We start from the raw sequence: 12,671 nt of genomic DNA on the forward strand, positions 1-12,671 counted from the left end.
TGAGTTCCAAGTTCCAAAACTCAGTGGAAACAGAAGCAGTCAATAGGATTGGATCACCAGAATCCTTAACTAGATATTTAGTGATAAGTACTGAACCCAAGTTTTTTAATAGCAGATTTTTGGGTTTGTTGTGGTTTGGTTGTTGTTGTTCATTGGTATAGCTCCAGCACCAAGAACAGAGCCACCATGTGATAGAACCTCAATAGCTGTCAAATGGTGAGTGCTTATAGAGGTGGGTGGTGCAGCCTGTGCAGAGGGGAAGGGTGCAGTCTGCAGAGGTGGCTGGCCGATTCAGGAAGCACTAGACACTTGTGAAGTTTAATTTAAATATAATTAAATAAAATTAAAAGTTCAGTTTCTCACTTGCACTCTCTGCATTCCCAGTGCTCCAGTCATGTGTGGCCATAGGCTCTTGTATTGAAAGGTGCAGATACGGAACATTTTTTTCCCATTGCAGAAAGTTTTACTGCACTGCACCACTTTAGAGCCTAACTGCCTCTTCTATTTACTAGCTGAGAAAACTTAAGCAAATTATTTGACTCAGTTTTGTGACTATTAAATAAGGGAATAAATGAAAGCACTTAAAACAGGGCTAGTAGACAATACTTATCATTATTAGCTATAAGTGATTTTGTATGGGGATGCTGTCCCCATAAAAGGGCCTGGATCCCTGGACCATGTACAATGTGTGTGTATGTAATTTTTCCTACACGCTACAACAATAACATGTAGGAAACGATAGCCACCATGGCCAGTGGCATTTTTGATAGAAAGGTTTTCATTTTAAAATATTTTATTACTATGATTTTTAATAAATTAAGGAAATGTATAATCATTAATCATTTTATTTTAATTTTGCCAAAACAAAATTTTATTCACGTCAAACTATGTGGATTAAACTTGTATTTCAACAATGTAACAAAACTTGGAATCTACTTGTATAAAACATGCCAGGGGCTGGGCACGGTGCTCACACCTGTAATCCCAGCACTTTGGGAGGCTAAGGCGGGCAGATCACTTTAGCCCAGGAGTTCTAGACTAGCCTGGCCAACATGGTGAGATCCCCGTCTCTACAAAAGAAATACAGAAAATTAGCCGGTCGTGGTGGCGGGCACCTGTGGTCCCAGCTATTACGGAGGCTGAGGTCGGGAGGTCTCTTGAGTCAGGGAGGCAGAGGTTGCAGTGAGCCTAGATGGCGCCACTGCACTCCAGCCCAGGAGACAGAGTAAGATCCTGTCTCAAAAAAATAAAAAAACATGGCAGGGATCTAGTGCAGAATCTGAAATACATTTATAGGCACTTGGTTAATGGAGAGAAAATCTGTTGATATGATTCATTTTGATAACCAATGTGTGTTTCCAGTCTTGAAACCCTGGCCTCAAGCAATCCTCCTGGATCAGCCTCCCAAAGAGCTGGAATTACGGGCACGAGTCAACACATCCAGTCAAATGTATATTTCTGAAGGTGGCCTTAGTTGTTGATAAGCAACGGATATGTATGCATAAAATGATCTATCTAGAGAGTTCTAGAAAATAGAGTTTGTGTCTTCTTCTTGTTAATCTTTAGGTACTGTTTGGTGCCAAGTAGAATAATTTCCCCCACTTTCCCTGTTCTTCAGTACTACTGCATAGCCAAGCTGGTTTATTGTTGCATATAAAGTCTGGATAAGCATATGTTTCTCTACATTCGGAAATTAATGGGAACTGATGCTCTATATAATGTCAAACAGCCCCTGGGAAAAAAACTGTACTGTGGCCAAGTAGATGCCACCACATTTAGTAATATATTTTAAACTAATAAAAACCATTTCCAGGGCAGAAATAGGCTTTGTTGTTTTTGTAAAATTCTGAGTTCATTCAGCCCAACAACTCTCACTGTAAATTATTGTAATTGTAACCTTAATCTAAGTGAGAAGAGCATAAATCATCAGAAACTGTTCTTTAAGCAAACCTGGACAAAGAGTTGGGAGCTCAGTTTTAGCCTTGATGCTGCAATAAACCACCTATTTCTCCTTGAAAACTTCACCTAACTTCTCTAACTATAGGTTTTGGAAAAGATATTTGTAAATGACAGGTTAATTTAATAACTTCTTATTTATTATTTAATAATAAAGCTACTAATATGCTTCTAAGGAAATATTAACTAATAGTAAATCCACAAATACTGTTGATTTTTTTCTCAGAAAATGATGTTCTAAAAGTTGTGTTTTCTAGAAATTATCTTGGGGAACATACAGAAAATCAAGTTATCAAAAATATTAAACAATTTTGTATCACTAAGGCTCAGCAGATGAGATGTGGTGTCTTGTGAAGTATACCTTTGCTCACCCCTATGTTCCTTGTCTATCTTTGGAAACCCTTAAACTTCCTCTTCTACCCCTTTATATACCCTGAGGAATTTCATCCAATTCAGCGCTCTCAGCTATGATAAAAGACAAGAACTGACAAACCAGTCTCCAGCTCTGGCCTCTCCTGTTTGAGGTTGAACTCCTCTGGAACTGCTAAGGAGAGCTCATTTCTTTATCAGCATTCTGTACAAATCCACTCTCTTTTGTGGCTGAATAATGCCACCCTCATTCCATTGCCCAGGTTAAAATCTCATCATCTTTAACTTCTCCATCTCTTTCCTCCCAGCACCAAATCAGTCTAGCTATCAACCATTCCTCTTCATTAAGCAAAACTGTACCTTCTTTCTCCAGGTCCTCATCATTTGTTTGGATTGTTGCTGCTTTTATTTCCCTTATCTTCGCTGCTGCCACAGTGTTTTATTTTTCCCAAAATAATGATAACGACAACAATAGCAATGCCACTTTATTGCTTAAATCCTTCCTTGGTTCTCCATTGCTTACAGAGCCAGATCTGTAGGCTGGATTAGGAAAATGGACTTTGATATGTGTTTCTAGCTTAACCATGTACTACCTTGCCATATACCCAGGGTGCCAGCTACATGTTGCTTTTTACACATTAATTGGTTTACACATCTCAGATCATCTAACATGTTTTCCCACTAATTTTTTTATAATGCTCTTTCCTCTAGAATATAAACTCCATTAAGGCAGAGACTTTACCTGTTTTGTGCCATATTGGACACCTAGCACACAAAAGAGTACTCCAGTGTAGGTGATGAAAAGCTATGTTGAATGAATTAGTCAGTTTACGGTTTCAAGGATCTGTTCTAAGGCTACCTCTGTGATGAAGCCTTTCTCCATTCTCAGCAGGATGATTGCTCTCTCCCTTCGTGGTTATAAAACACACCAAATGTGCAACTATTTTAGCTCAAACATCATATTATCTGCATTTTCTCACAGATATGTCTTTCCTATTTACTTCAGCTCCTTGGTGGCATGAATACTCTTTATTAATTCTAAATGCCCACCACCAGGCTGGGAGCATTGGGTCACACCTCTAATCCCAGCTCTTTGGGAGACCGAGGCAGGCAGATCACTTGAGGCCAGATGTTTGAGACCAGCCTGGCCAACATGGTGAAAACCTGTCTCTACTAAAAATACAAAAATTAGCCATAGTGGCGTGCAGCTGTAGGCCCAGCTATTCAGAAGGCTGAGATGGGAGAATCATTTGAACCTGGGAGGTGGAGGTTGCAGTGAGCCGAGATAGCACCACTGCACTCTAACCTGGGCTGCAGTGAGACTCTGTCTCAAAAAAATAAATAAAAATAAAAATAAATGCCCACCATAGTACCCAGTATAGAGTTGGCACTCAAAAACTTTTATGAATGAATGAGTGAATAAATGAGTGATGAATTAGGTAGAGGAGGAAACAGAGTAATTTGATTTGGCCTGGGATCACCCACACACACACACACACACACACACACACACACACACAAGTCAATGAGGAATATGACGCACAAATCACCCTACATAATCAAAAGATTCTTCTCGGTAAGAGACAGATATTAGAGTGTCTGTGTTGACCTTTAATTCACTTTTGTAAAACATGGTTTAAAAAGACAGTCTGGCTCACAAAAGCAAGTACGTACATTGTAAATCCACCAATTTGAGATTTTTATAGTGGAAATACTAATAGGTTTTGACTTTTAATGAGCTTCTACTTTCATTATTAAAAAGGTTCTATTCATTCTAATAAAAGAACTGTGATTTGTGGGTATCTTCTGATATATTTTAGTTGATTCTTAGCTTCAGCCACCTTAGCAAAAAGAAAGAAGAGGTTTCCCCAGTTGAATTTCAGATAAGTATACATACTGCAAGAGAGGCAGAAGGGAAAATGATAATTTGCTTTATTCAAGAATCTGTTCAGATGCAATGTATGCTGCCCAGGTCCATGAAGTTTGGATAAGTCTATTTCTAGGCCCCACACCTTGGTGACCACTATCTGTTCTAATCAGATAATCTATGGACGCCAATGTCTGTCTTCTCACTTATTAAAAGCATTCATACTCAGGATGGGCAGAGCCTGGCAATTAAAAGCACAGATGGTATGTTGCTAGTATCAAAATTTCTTTAGAAACAAAACTGGGAAATTAAAATGTAAAGCAACACATAAGAACTAGACACCTCAAGCATGTAATTGTATATTTATTTCTCTTTTTAAAGAACACTCCTTAATGTAATTCAATATACAAACTTGGTTTCACAGAATTATAATCCACTATATAGCACAAAGATAACCCAGATTGTGTGTGTGCGTGCACACATGTGCGTGCCTGTGCACATGTTGCTGTACCCCTCCCTCTCTTCCATTCTTCTGGACCTACAAAGGCTCTTCCCACCTTCAACACTAACCAAAAGCCATTGTGAGTATTACATACAACAGACATCCTCTCACGAGTTCTTTGCCCTTGAAAGATTCTTTTCTCCATTCCCCCTGAGATAGCCAGGAGTCTGACACTCTTACCCTATGCAAAAGGGTAAGGTGACCTCCCCTAAAACAGATGTTAACCCTGTTCCCATGTAAACTGACTGACAGGAAGAGCTGGGGAGCAGGTTTCCATCCCCTTTTCCCCCTTCCACACCCAACCCTCAGAGTCCAAGTGCGACCCTCTGTGCAGCCTTAGTTCCAGTCACCATCCTGTGTAGCAAGAACTAAGGAGACTCTAAGCCCAGGTCTTCTCCATGAGCAGCGCACAGCACTGCCTGCCAAGCCACCGGGCCGGCCGATAACCAAGCTCTACACAGTCCCATGTGCTTTGTCACCTTAATTTTTTAAAGACACCTAGCATAGGTCTGTGGCAACCTAGTGTCCAACTGAGTTACATAAAATTGTACCAGTGATGCACTTGTACATATTTACATGGGGTGGAATGTTTTCCCATATTTTTAGATGAGTATATAGATCAACATGTTCACATAAGACCAAATACTTTTAATATTATTTATAACTGATTTATAAAGCTTTGAAAAAACTCACAATAGCACATTGTTTACTTTAATGCTTTACGGTACTATCATTTTAAAATCACAATCAGCACTTAAGTTATAGTCAATCCAGCAAACAAGAGACAAAAAAATATACAAGAGTTAAGAACTGACTGATACATCCTTTATCTTTTTTTTTAACTAATGCATAAGTGCAGAATAAGATACTCTAGTTTAAATATCTTGTTTACAATGTACATTTTTGTTCTAGTTACGCAACAGTAAATCCCATGCTTCACATAGAAAAGCAATCCACAACATTAAGAAAAAATGTACAATTTATGAAACAAAGTAAATAAATATTAGTATTACAGAATCAGAGCTGTACATAAAAGCTTTTCAGTTTTAATCATATAAAAATATGTTTTAGTGCAACCTCACATATATATTGATGCTGTTTTGCTTTACATCATTTAGATCCAAGTGTCCAAAAAAGGAAAGAAATTACATTTATTACAAAGCAGATACACAAATTCTAAAATATGTACAAATTACTGCTAAAAAATGCTTATAAGAATATAAGCAAAGTAAAGAAAAGGCACAAACATCTGTACAATTTTAAAAGTACCAGACCCAATAGGTTAATTTCAAATTTTGTTTTGGTCAGGCTCATGATGACTTGTTAATTTACCTAATTCTTTTGATATAACAAAAGTATATATAATAGCAAACTACTGTAACTTAGGACAGGCATGCTATAAACTTGATTACCTCCATTTCTAGAAAAACAAAAACAAAAACAATGGGAAAATGTGGAAATGAAAGTCTCCATGCATTGCAGATCAATGTAGCTGACTCTTTTCTGACGAAGGATCTTTGCCTTCCTCTGTGCTTGAAGATAATTCCTTGCTGCTGTGAAAGTCCGACTGCTTGTCATCCACACAACTCTTGCTGTAAAACGTGGAGTGAGCTAATGGAGTCTGTGATGTACCAAAATTGTCCTTTTCACCATCATGCAAGTCAGGGTGGGTGGCTGAGGTACAGGGCTGACCTGGCTCAGGTCTACTAAAGTGTCTAATGCTAACATGTGCACTTCCCAGGGGGTTTTGGTGGGGCTCCTGCACCCGCGCTGGCTGATCTGCCCCAAGCAGAGCTGCCTCTTCTGTGGCAATCCGGAGAGAGGCAATGGCTTTTGTACAAGTCTGTATATTTTCCTCCTGTTCCCGCTCTGTTGCATTTAGGCTGTCTTCCGAAGTGCTCTGTTTCATCAGTAGCCGAGGAGAGGAGGGAGTGCTAGGTGGACCAGATGACTGCAAAGCGTGAGGACCTCGCTTCTCATGCTGCTTAGAAAGCACATAGGGGTCCTTGGAGAAGGACTCCCCAGGAGCGCCTTTCTTCTCCTCAAAGCCCTCCATTGGCAGGGGCAACGTGGGTGGAGGATGTAAACTGGAAAGGGCTGGCGGCATGGAGTGAACCATCTGGATCCCACCAACGGGCACCATGGGGATAGGAGCTCGCACTTGTTGCTGAGAGTGGAGTGGAAGATGACTGAAGACATAGTCATCAGGACCCTCCGGGAAAAGGCTGGAGCCTGGATGTTCATAAGCACCTTCTTGGTCTCCATAGAGACTGAAGTAAGGAACCTGAGGTAATCCTCTTCTTAAGTTCTGCACAGAGAACCAAAGAGAGCACAAAATTCAGATCCTGCTATGCTTCGTTCTTAGGTCAAGCTATTGGATTCATTCACTCACCCACTCATACATTCACTACCTAGAGAGGCTTCAATACCTAATCCTTTGATCAAGTTTTCCTACTTCAAGACAAAGGAGATTTCTCTGTTGTCTTTTATAATCCTTGAATAAAGGTGTCTGCCTGTGAAAAGTTGCTTTTGTTTCTAAACAGCAAGGTGATAAAGCAGTCAGGATGTTTTCCACTGGGTACAGAGACACATTTCAGCTCTGTTTTTTTTGCAAGAGATAATGAAAAGAAATTAATGGATAATTGGCAAAAAAAAGTTTACTGAGCAAAAAACACTAATAAATATTAATAATATTTTTTTAATTCAAAAGGAAATAAAAAGATTACCATCTGTTGCTATACTGGACAGATTTGTAATATTTTTCTTAAGTGTTGATGGGTATATAATTGGAATGACAAGTCTGAAAATTGGCTTTTTAAAAAAGTTTTCCACAGAACAGATGACAAAATGGAACCACAAACTGGTTCCTCCAATGTGTAAGACATTGGTCTAAAGGAATGCATTCCTGCTAAGAGATACTCAATGCAGAAGACCAACTTCTTCATCCAATAACAAACCAAGGCCATTTAAGTCTTACATCAATAATAATTTTTTAAAGGAAACTATCCATCATAGAAGTAGTTAACATTATTTCAGTTACCAACTTATATTCAACTCCATAGCTGCGAACCAAAGAAGATTGCATCTTAATCTTTTGTTTATATTATTATTTCCACCTCAATATCTTGTTGGCAATCAATAAATTAAGGATGCTTAAAATGTTCAGCCAGAATTTCAGATTCCACAGTCCTAGTCCTGAAAATGGAGAATTTATTTTCTATACTGTTTCTGTAGTGAAATACAACTTAAATTGTCAGATTTAATATTGTCAGATTTTAATTACTGTGATTCATTCTTTAGTGGATTGTCATCTAAAAAGGACTTCATTTTTTCTATTTTTTGAGAATCAAAGATAGATAGATAGATATAAACCCATACGGTACAGTAGTAGTCCAGGATAGAGCCAAAGAAACTGTTCTTTTTCATTTCAAGAGTTTCAGTTCTAAAACTCAAGGTATGCTCTATACCATTAAAGATTCATCCAGTTCTATCTAGACTGTGATTTCTGCTACTCTCTGAGATGCTTAGCCCTTACCCTCCTCTGTGATATGTCATACACAACCTGGAAACATGGGTTCTCCTGAAAGTGTGAGTGAAATGGTGATAGTGATGATTGCATCAACACTATCATTACCAGGACCTCATAAGCTGGGAAAGGTGGGGATTTTACGGTATGAGAATCATTAGAATTCTGCACATAGACAAAATCCCCCTTGTATTTAATCAGGTTTGGAAAAGGCATGTCTCCTTCATCAAACACCAGTTTGGGAGGAAGACCTGTAATGCCTACAGTAACAATCTTTGAAGATAATCAAGTATGTTTTCTTTCAATCACAGCAATCACAGATTCAAAGTTTAAAATAAAATCGAGCTTGTTTATTTTTCCATTTTACTTCTGGCTGCTATTCCATGACCTCCATTGCATACAGCCCATCAGAATGGATCTGTAGGGGAACTGAGGAAGTGGGACAGAAGTCAGAGAGAGAGATGTCCTGTTACGTAAACTGACTTGAGATCCCCAACTCCAGGCTGACAAATGGAGTCATGAATTGTCCTCTAAAACCACAATAATACTCAACATGTTCTAAATCCAGTAAAATCTTATCGGTGCTACTAATGAAAGTTTCAAATTTAGCCCTTCACTGATTTTAACCACAGAGCTACGTGTACAAGTAGAATTTCTACCATGTGGCCACTTCCACTGCTCCAAGTTCCACCAGGAATATCTACACATCCTCTCTCCTCTCATTCACCCCTTCTTCATCCTCCAAAGAAACTCCCAGTAAGTTTTCTCTACTTTGGTTTTTACTCCATTTGCAATCCTATTGTTTTGTAATTCGGGCCTTATAAATGTGGTGGACAAACTTTCATCTTACGTAAATCTCAGTAAGAAAAATTTTGTCATGGAAAAACAAATAGTGAATTCAAATGTAGATTATGTTAAGTGTAAGTGCATATATATATAGACACATATACACATATGTACAAATGTACATACACAGACATCTATATATACATCTATTCGCATGTACCAGATCTATTACCCTACTCATCTCCTCAACAGTATGGCAGTAGGGACCTCTAGAAGCAAATGATGAGAGGGAGATAGAAGAGCAAGAGCCTCCTTGGAGGCAGCAGGGAGCAGGGGAGAAGTGACCCATCTGTGCTCAGTCACTGGCTGGGGCTGCTTGGAAAGCGTGGACTTGGCTTGAAAACAGTCCTGTCCTGAAGGTGCTGACGTACCAGTAGGAGGCTGTTTGCCCACTACATTCCTTACAGCTGAATGACACGCTCTTTCAGGGACAGAAATTTGTATGGGCCACCTCCCTGGCTGCCAGAAACAAATTAAGAAACTGTGGTCAAGAGGTTAAGTGACTTGCCCAAGATCACACAGATAACAAGGGATACGAATGAATGTTGACTGTTTCCCTAGACACAATCTTCATCTACACCACATACTCACGGCCTGGACACACCTTTGTTTCTCTTCTTGCTATCTATCTGCAAAATTTTTTAAATGGAAAAGGAAATTTATTTATCAAAAAAAAGATAAGGCCACAAGCCACAATATTATTTCATCCTCCACCTTGAACCATGTGTAGTAGACTCTCAAAAATTCAGTAAATACTAAATAAATGGATAAAACATACTTACCTTCTCTATCTATCTATCTATCTATCTATCTATCTATCTATCTATCTATCATCTATCTATCCATCCATCCATCCATCTATCTATCTTAAAATTAAAACTAACAGGGGCACTGGGGCAAAAACGACAGGGTGGTAGGATGCCTCTTGCTCTTCTACCCCCTTCTCATCATTTGCATCTAGAGGTCCTTACTGCCCTACCGTTGAAGAGATGAGTAGGGTAATAGATCTGGTATATAGATGTATATATAGATGTCTGTGTATGTACATTTGTACCCATGTGTATATGTGTGTATACATATATATGCACATACACGTAACATAATCTGCATGTGAATTCATTCATTTCCTCCAAACCTGTGTTCGCTATGATCACCATCACTTCAAAAGCAGCCAGAATATGAATATGTCACACTGGGCTATAAGGCACCTTCACACCACAGTCAGTGTCCTGTGGTGTGAGAAAGCATAAAGTAGGCAGTGATTGGGACCAGTTGTCCCTACATCAGGGAGGCATGTGAACAATGCAGCAGGCTATACATCCTCTAAAGAGAATTAAACTGGGGAGACCAAAAGCATCAGAAATGATAAAGTTTAACAACACTATGAAATGTGCCCATGATCAGCCGGGCATGGGGGCTCACACCTGTAATCCCAGCACTTTGGGAGGCCGAGGCAGGTGGATCATGAGGTCAGGAAATCGAGACCATCCTGGCCAACATGGTGAAACCACGTTTCTACTTAAAAATACAAAAGTTAGCTGGGCGTGTTGGCAGGCACCTATAGTCCCAGCTGCTTGGGAGGCTGAGGCAGGAGAATTGCTTGAACCCAGGAGGTGGAGGCTGCAATGAGCCAAGGTCGTGCCACTGCACTCCAGCCTTGTGACAGAGCGAGACTCCATCTCAAAATAATAATAATAATAATAACAATAATAATAATAGTAATACCCATGATCTGATATTTAAAAACAAAAATGAAACAACAAAAACACATCAAAAAACTGGTACAAATTCAGTGACTACTAAAACTCACCTCTCTCCAACTTTCTGGGCACATATCTAAAACTCAGATGAACTTACTTAGTCCACTCTTTCAATTCCTTTGCCCAACTTGACTGCGGGTTCCTGTAATTTTTTACAACCACAGCATGTTTGCACTAAAGGTTTACTTCTTCTGACGGAAAAACTGCATGTTTGCAGTTGACTGAATATGCACCACTGTTTCACAAATGCCACACTCTCAATCCACCTGTCCAATGCCAGAACACAGGCTGCACGGATGGCAGGGAGAGGCTTGTCTAACACACTCTGCCAGCATCACTGCGTGTATACCACAGCAAGCATGTGTCATCCCAGACTTGGCGTCACACGATCCAGGGGATTTACAGTTCTCTATTCGTGTTGTAATGGCATAAACTGCAGAAGATCCCTTTTTCCTATTTTCGCTAAGGCACCAAAACCTGTGGAAATGTATCTCTTTTTCTTATTAGCTTGCTAATTTGTTAGCTTAGTAAACAGCATCCCAATTGCCATACACGTTTCTACAGGATTTGCTTCATCATGAAGTTGGTACCAGATTTGTGAAAAGACAGTGCTGGGGATGGGGACATGAATGCAGCAGGTTTCCTAAAGTGAAAAAATGACAGGCTGAGCTCAGGATTCAGGGTGGTGGAAGGTGATGAGAGGGAGAAAATTGGCCGCCAGGGCAGTGATAAAACAGAACTGGGAGCTGGCAGTGTCTTCTCTGGCTGTAAAGGATGGTGCTGATGCACATGACACAGAGATCCGGAGCAAGGGAGTACAACAAAGAGCAGAGACCAGGAAATCAAAACACATTTAAGGCAGACAGATTCCAAAGATATCATGCCTCTGTCTATGCTAAGTGCATGCTTTACTCATTTTTGAAAATCCTACACAAACTGAAAGAGACATCACAATCTACTGAGCCGTGGAATTAGATAGGACAGGTGCTTTTTAAATGAATTTGTATTAAACCTACTGCTTAAATGTAATTCATGATGGCTACTGTTATTTTCATCTATAATGAAGGCACATCACAGAAATCTCTGCACATTCTCGCTTAGCTCTCCTGATTTCCCTTTCTCCTTGGGCCCACGCTTCCATTGAGCCAGTGCATTTGATGATAGTAATGGCAAGAAAAGCAGACAGGCTCATGTCTTCGATTTATAAACATGCCGAGTGTGTCATTCTCTCCTCTCCCTGTCCCTGACCAGTTTCACATGTCCACTCATGATGGGCAAGGTAATGAATGTATTAAAAAATAAAAGTTTTTGAGGCCAGGTGCAGTGGCTCATGCCTGTAATCCTAGCACTTGGGAGGCGAAGGCAGGTGGATCACTTGAGGTTAGGAGTTCGAGACCAGCCTGGCCAACATGGTGAAACCCTGTCTCTACCAATAAATACAAAAATCAGCCAAGTGTGGTGATACACGCCTGTAGTCCCAGCTTCTCCAGAGGCTGAGATAGGAGAATCACTTGAACCTGGGAGGCAGAGGTTGCAGTGAGCCAAAATCGTGCCGCTGCACTCCAGTCTAGGTGAAAGAGTGAGATCCTGTCTCAAAAAACTAAATAAATAAAAATCTAAAAAATAAAAGTTTTTGAAAGTCAAGGTTATCAACTGAATTAGAATCCTTACCTGGAGATGAGTGATGTCTAAAGGTCCCTGTGAGTGTACGTCCATGCAGTCATGGCATTCTAAAGGTTCATCTTTTTTACTTACAAAAAGGCTTCAGCTTATGTCTATCATTAATTAAGTTTAGAAAGCATTCAGAAAGGCCTCACTTATTCCCACTGGAAATGCACGGCTGCT

The 12,671-nt window shown here is 39.8% G+C and overlaps 1 protein-coding gene across 1 annotated transcript in view; it reads right to left on the reverse strand.

The window, feature by feature from the left end:
* Positions 1–4,540: 4,540 nt before the first annotated feature.
* HIVEP2 (HIVEP zinc finger 2) overlaps positions 4,541–12,671 on the reverse strand; it is an 87,992-nt gene continuing 79,861 nt past the window's right edge. Inside the window, exon 9 of the mRNA XM_038000794.2 lies at positions 4,541–7,002. Coding sequence (XP_037856722.2) covers positions 6,178–7,002 — 825 coding nt within the window. The 3' untranslated portion in view covers positions 4,541–6,177. The remainder of the gene's footprint in view (positions 7,003–12,671) is intronic.

The sequence above is a fragment of the Chlorocebus sabaeus genome, chromosome 13, assembly GCF_047675955.1.
Source record: "Chlorocebus sabaeus isolate Y175 chromosome 13, mChlSab1.0.hap1, whole genome shotgun sequence".
NCBI classification, from domain to species: Eukaryota; Metazoa; Chordata; class Mammalia; order Primates; family Cercopithecidae; genus Chlorocebus; species Chlorocebus sabaeus.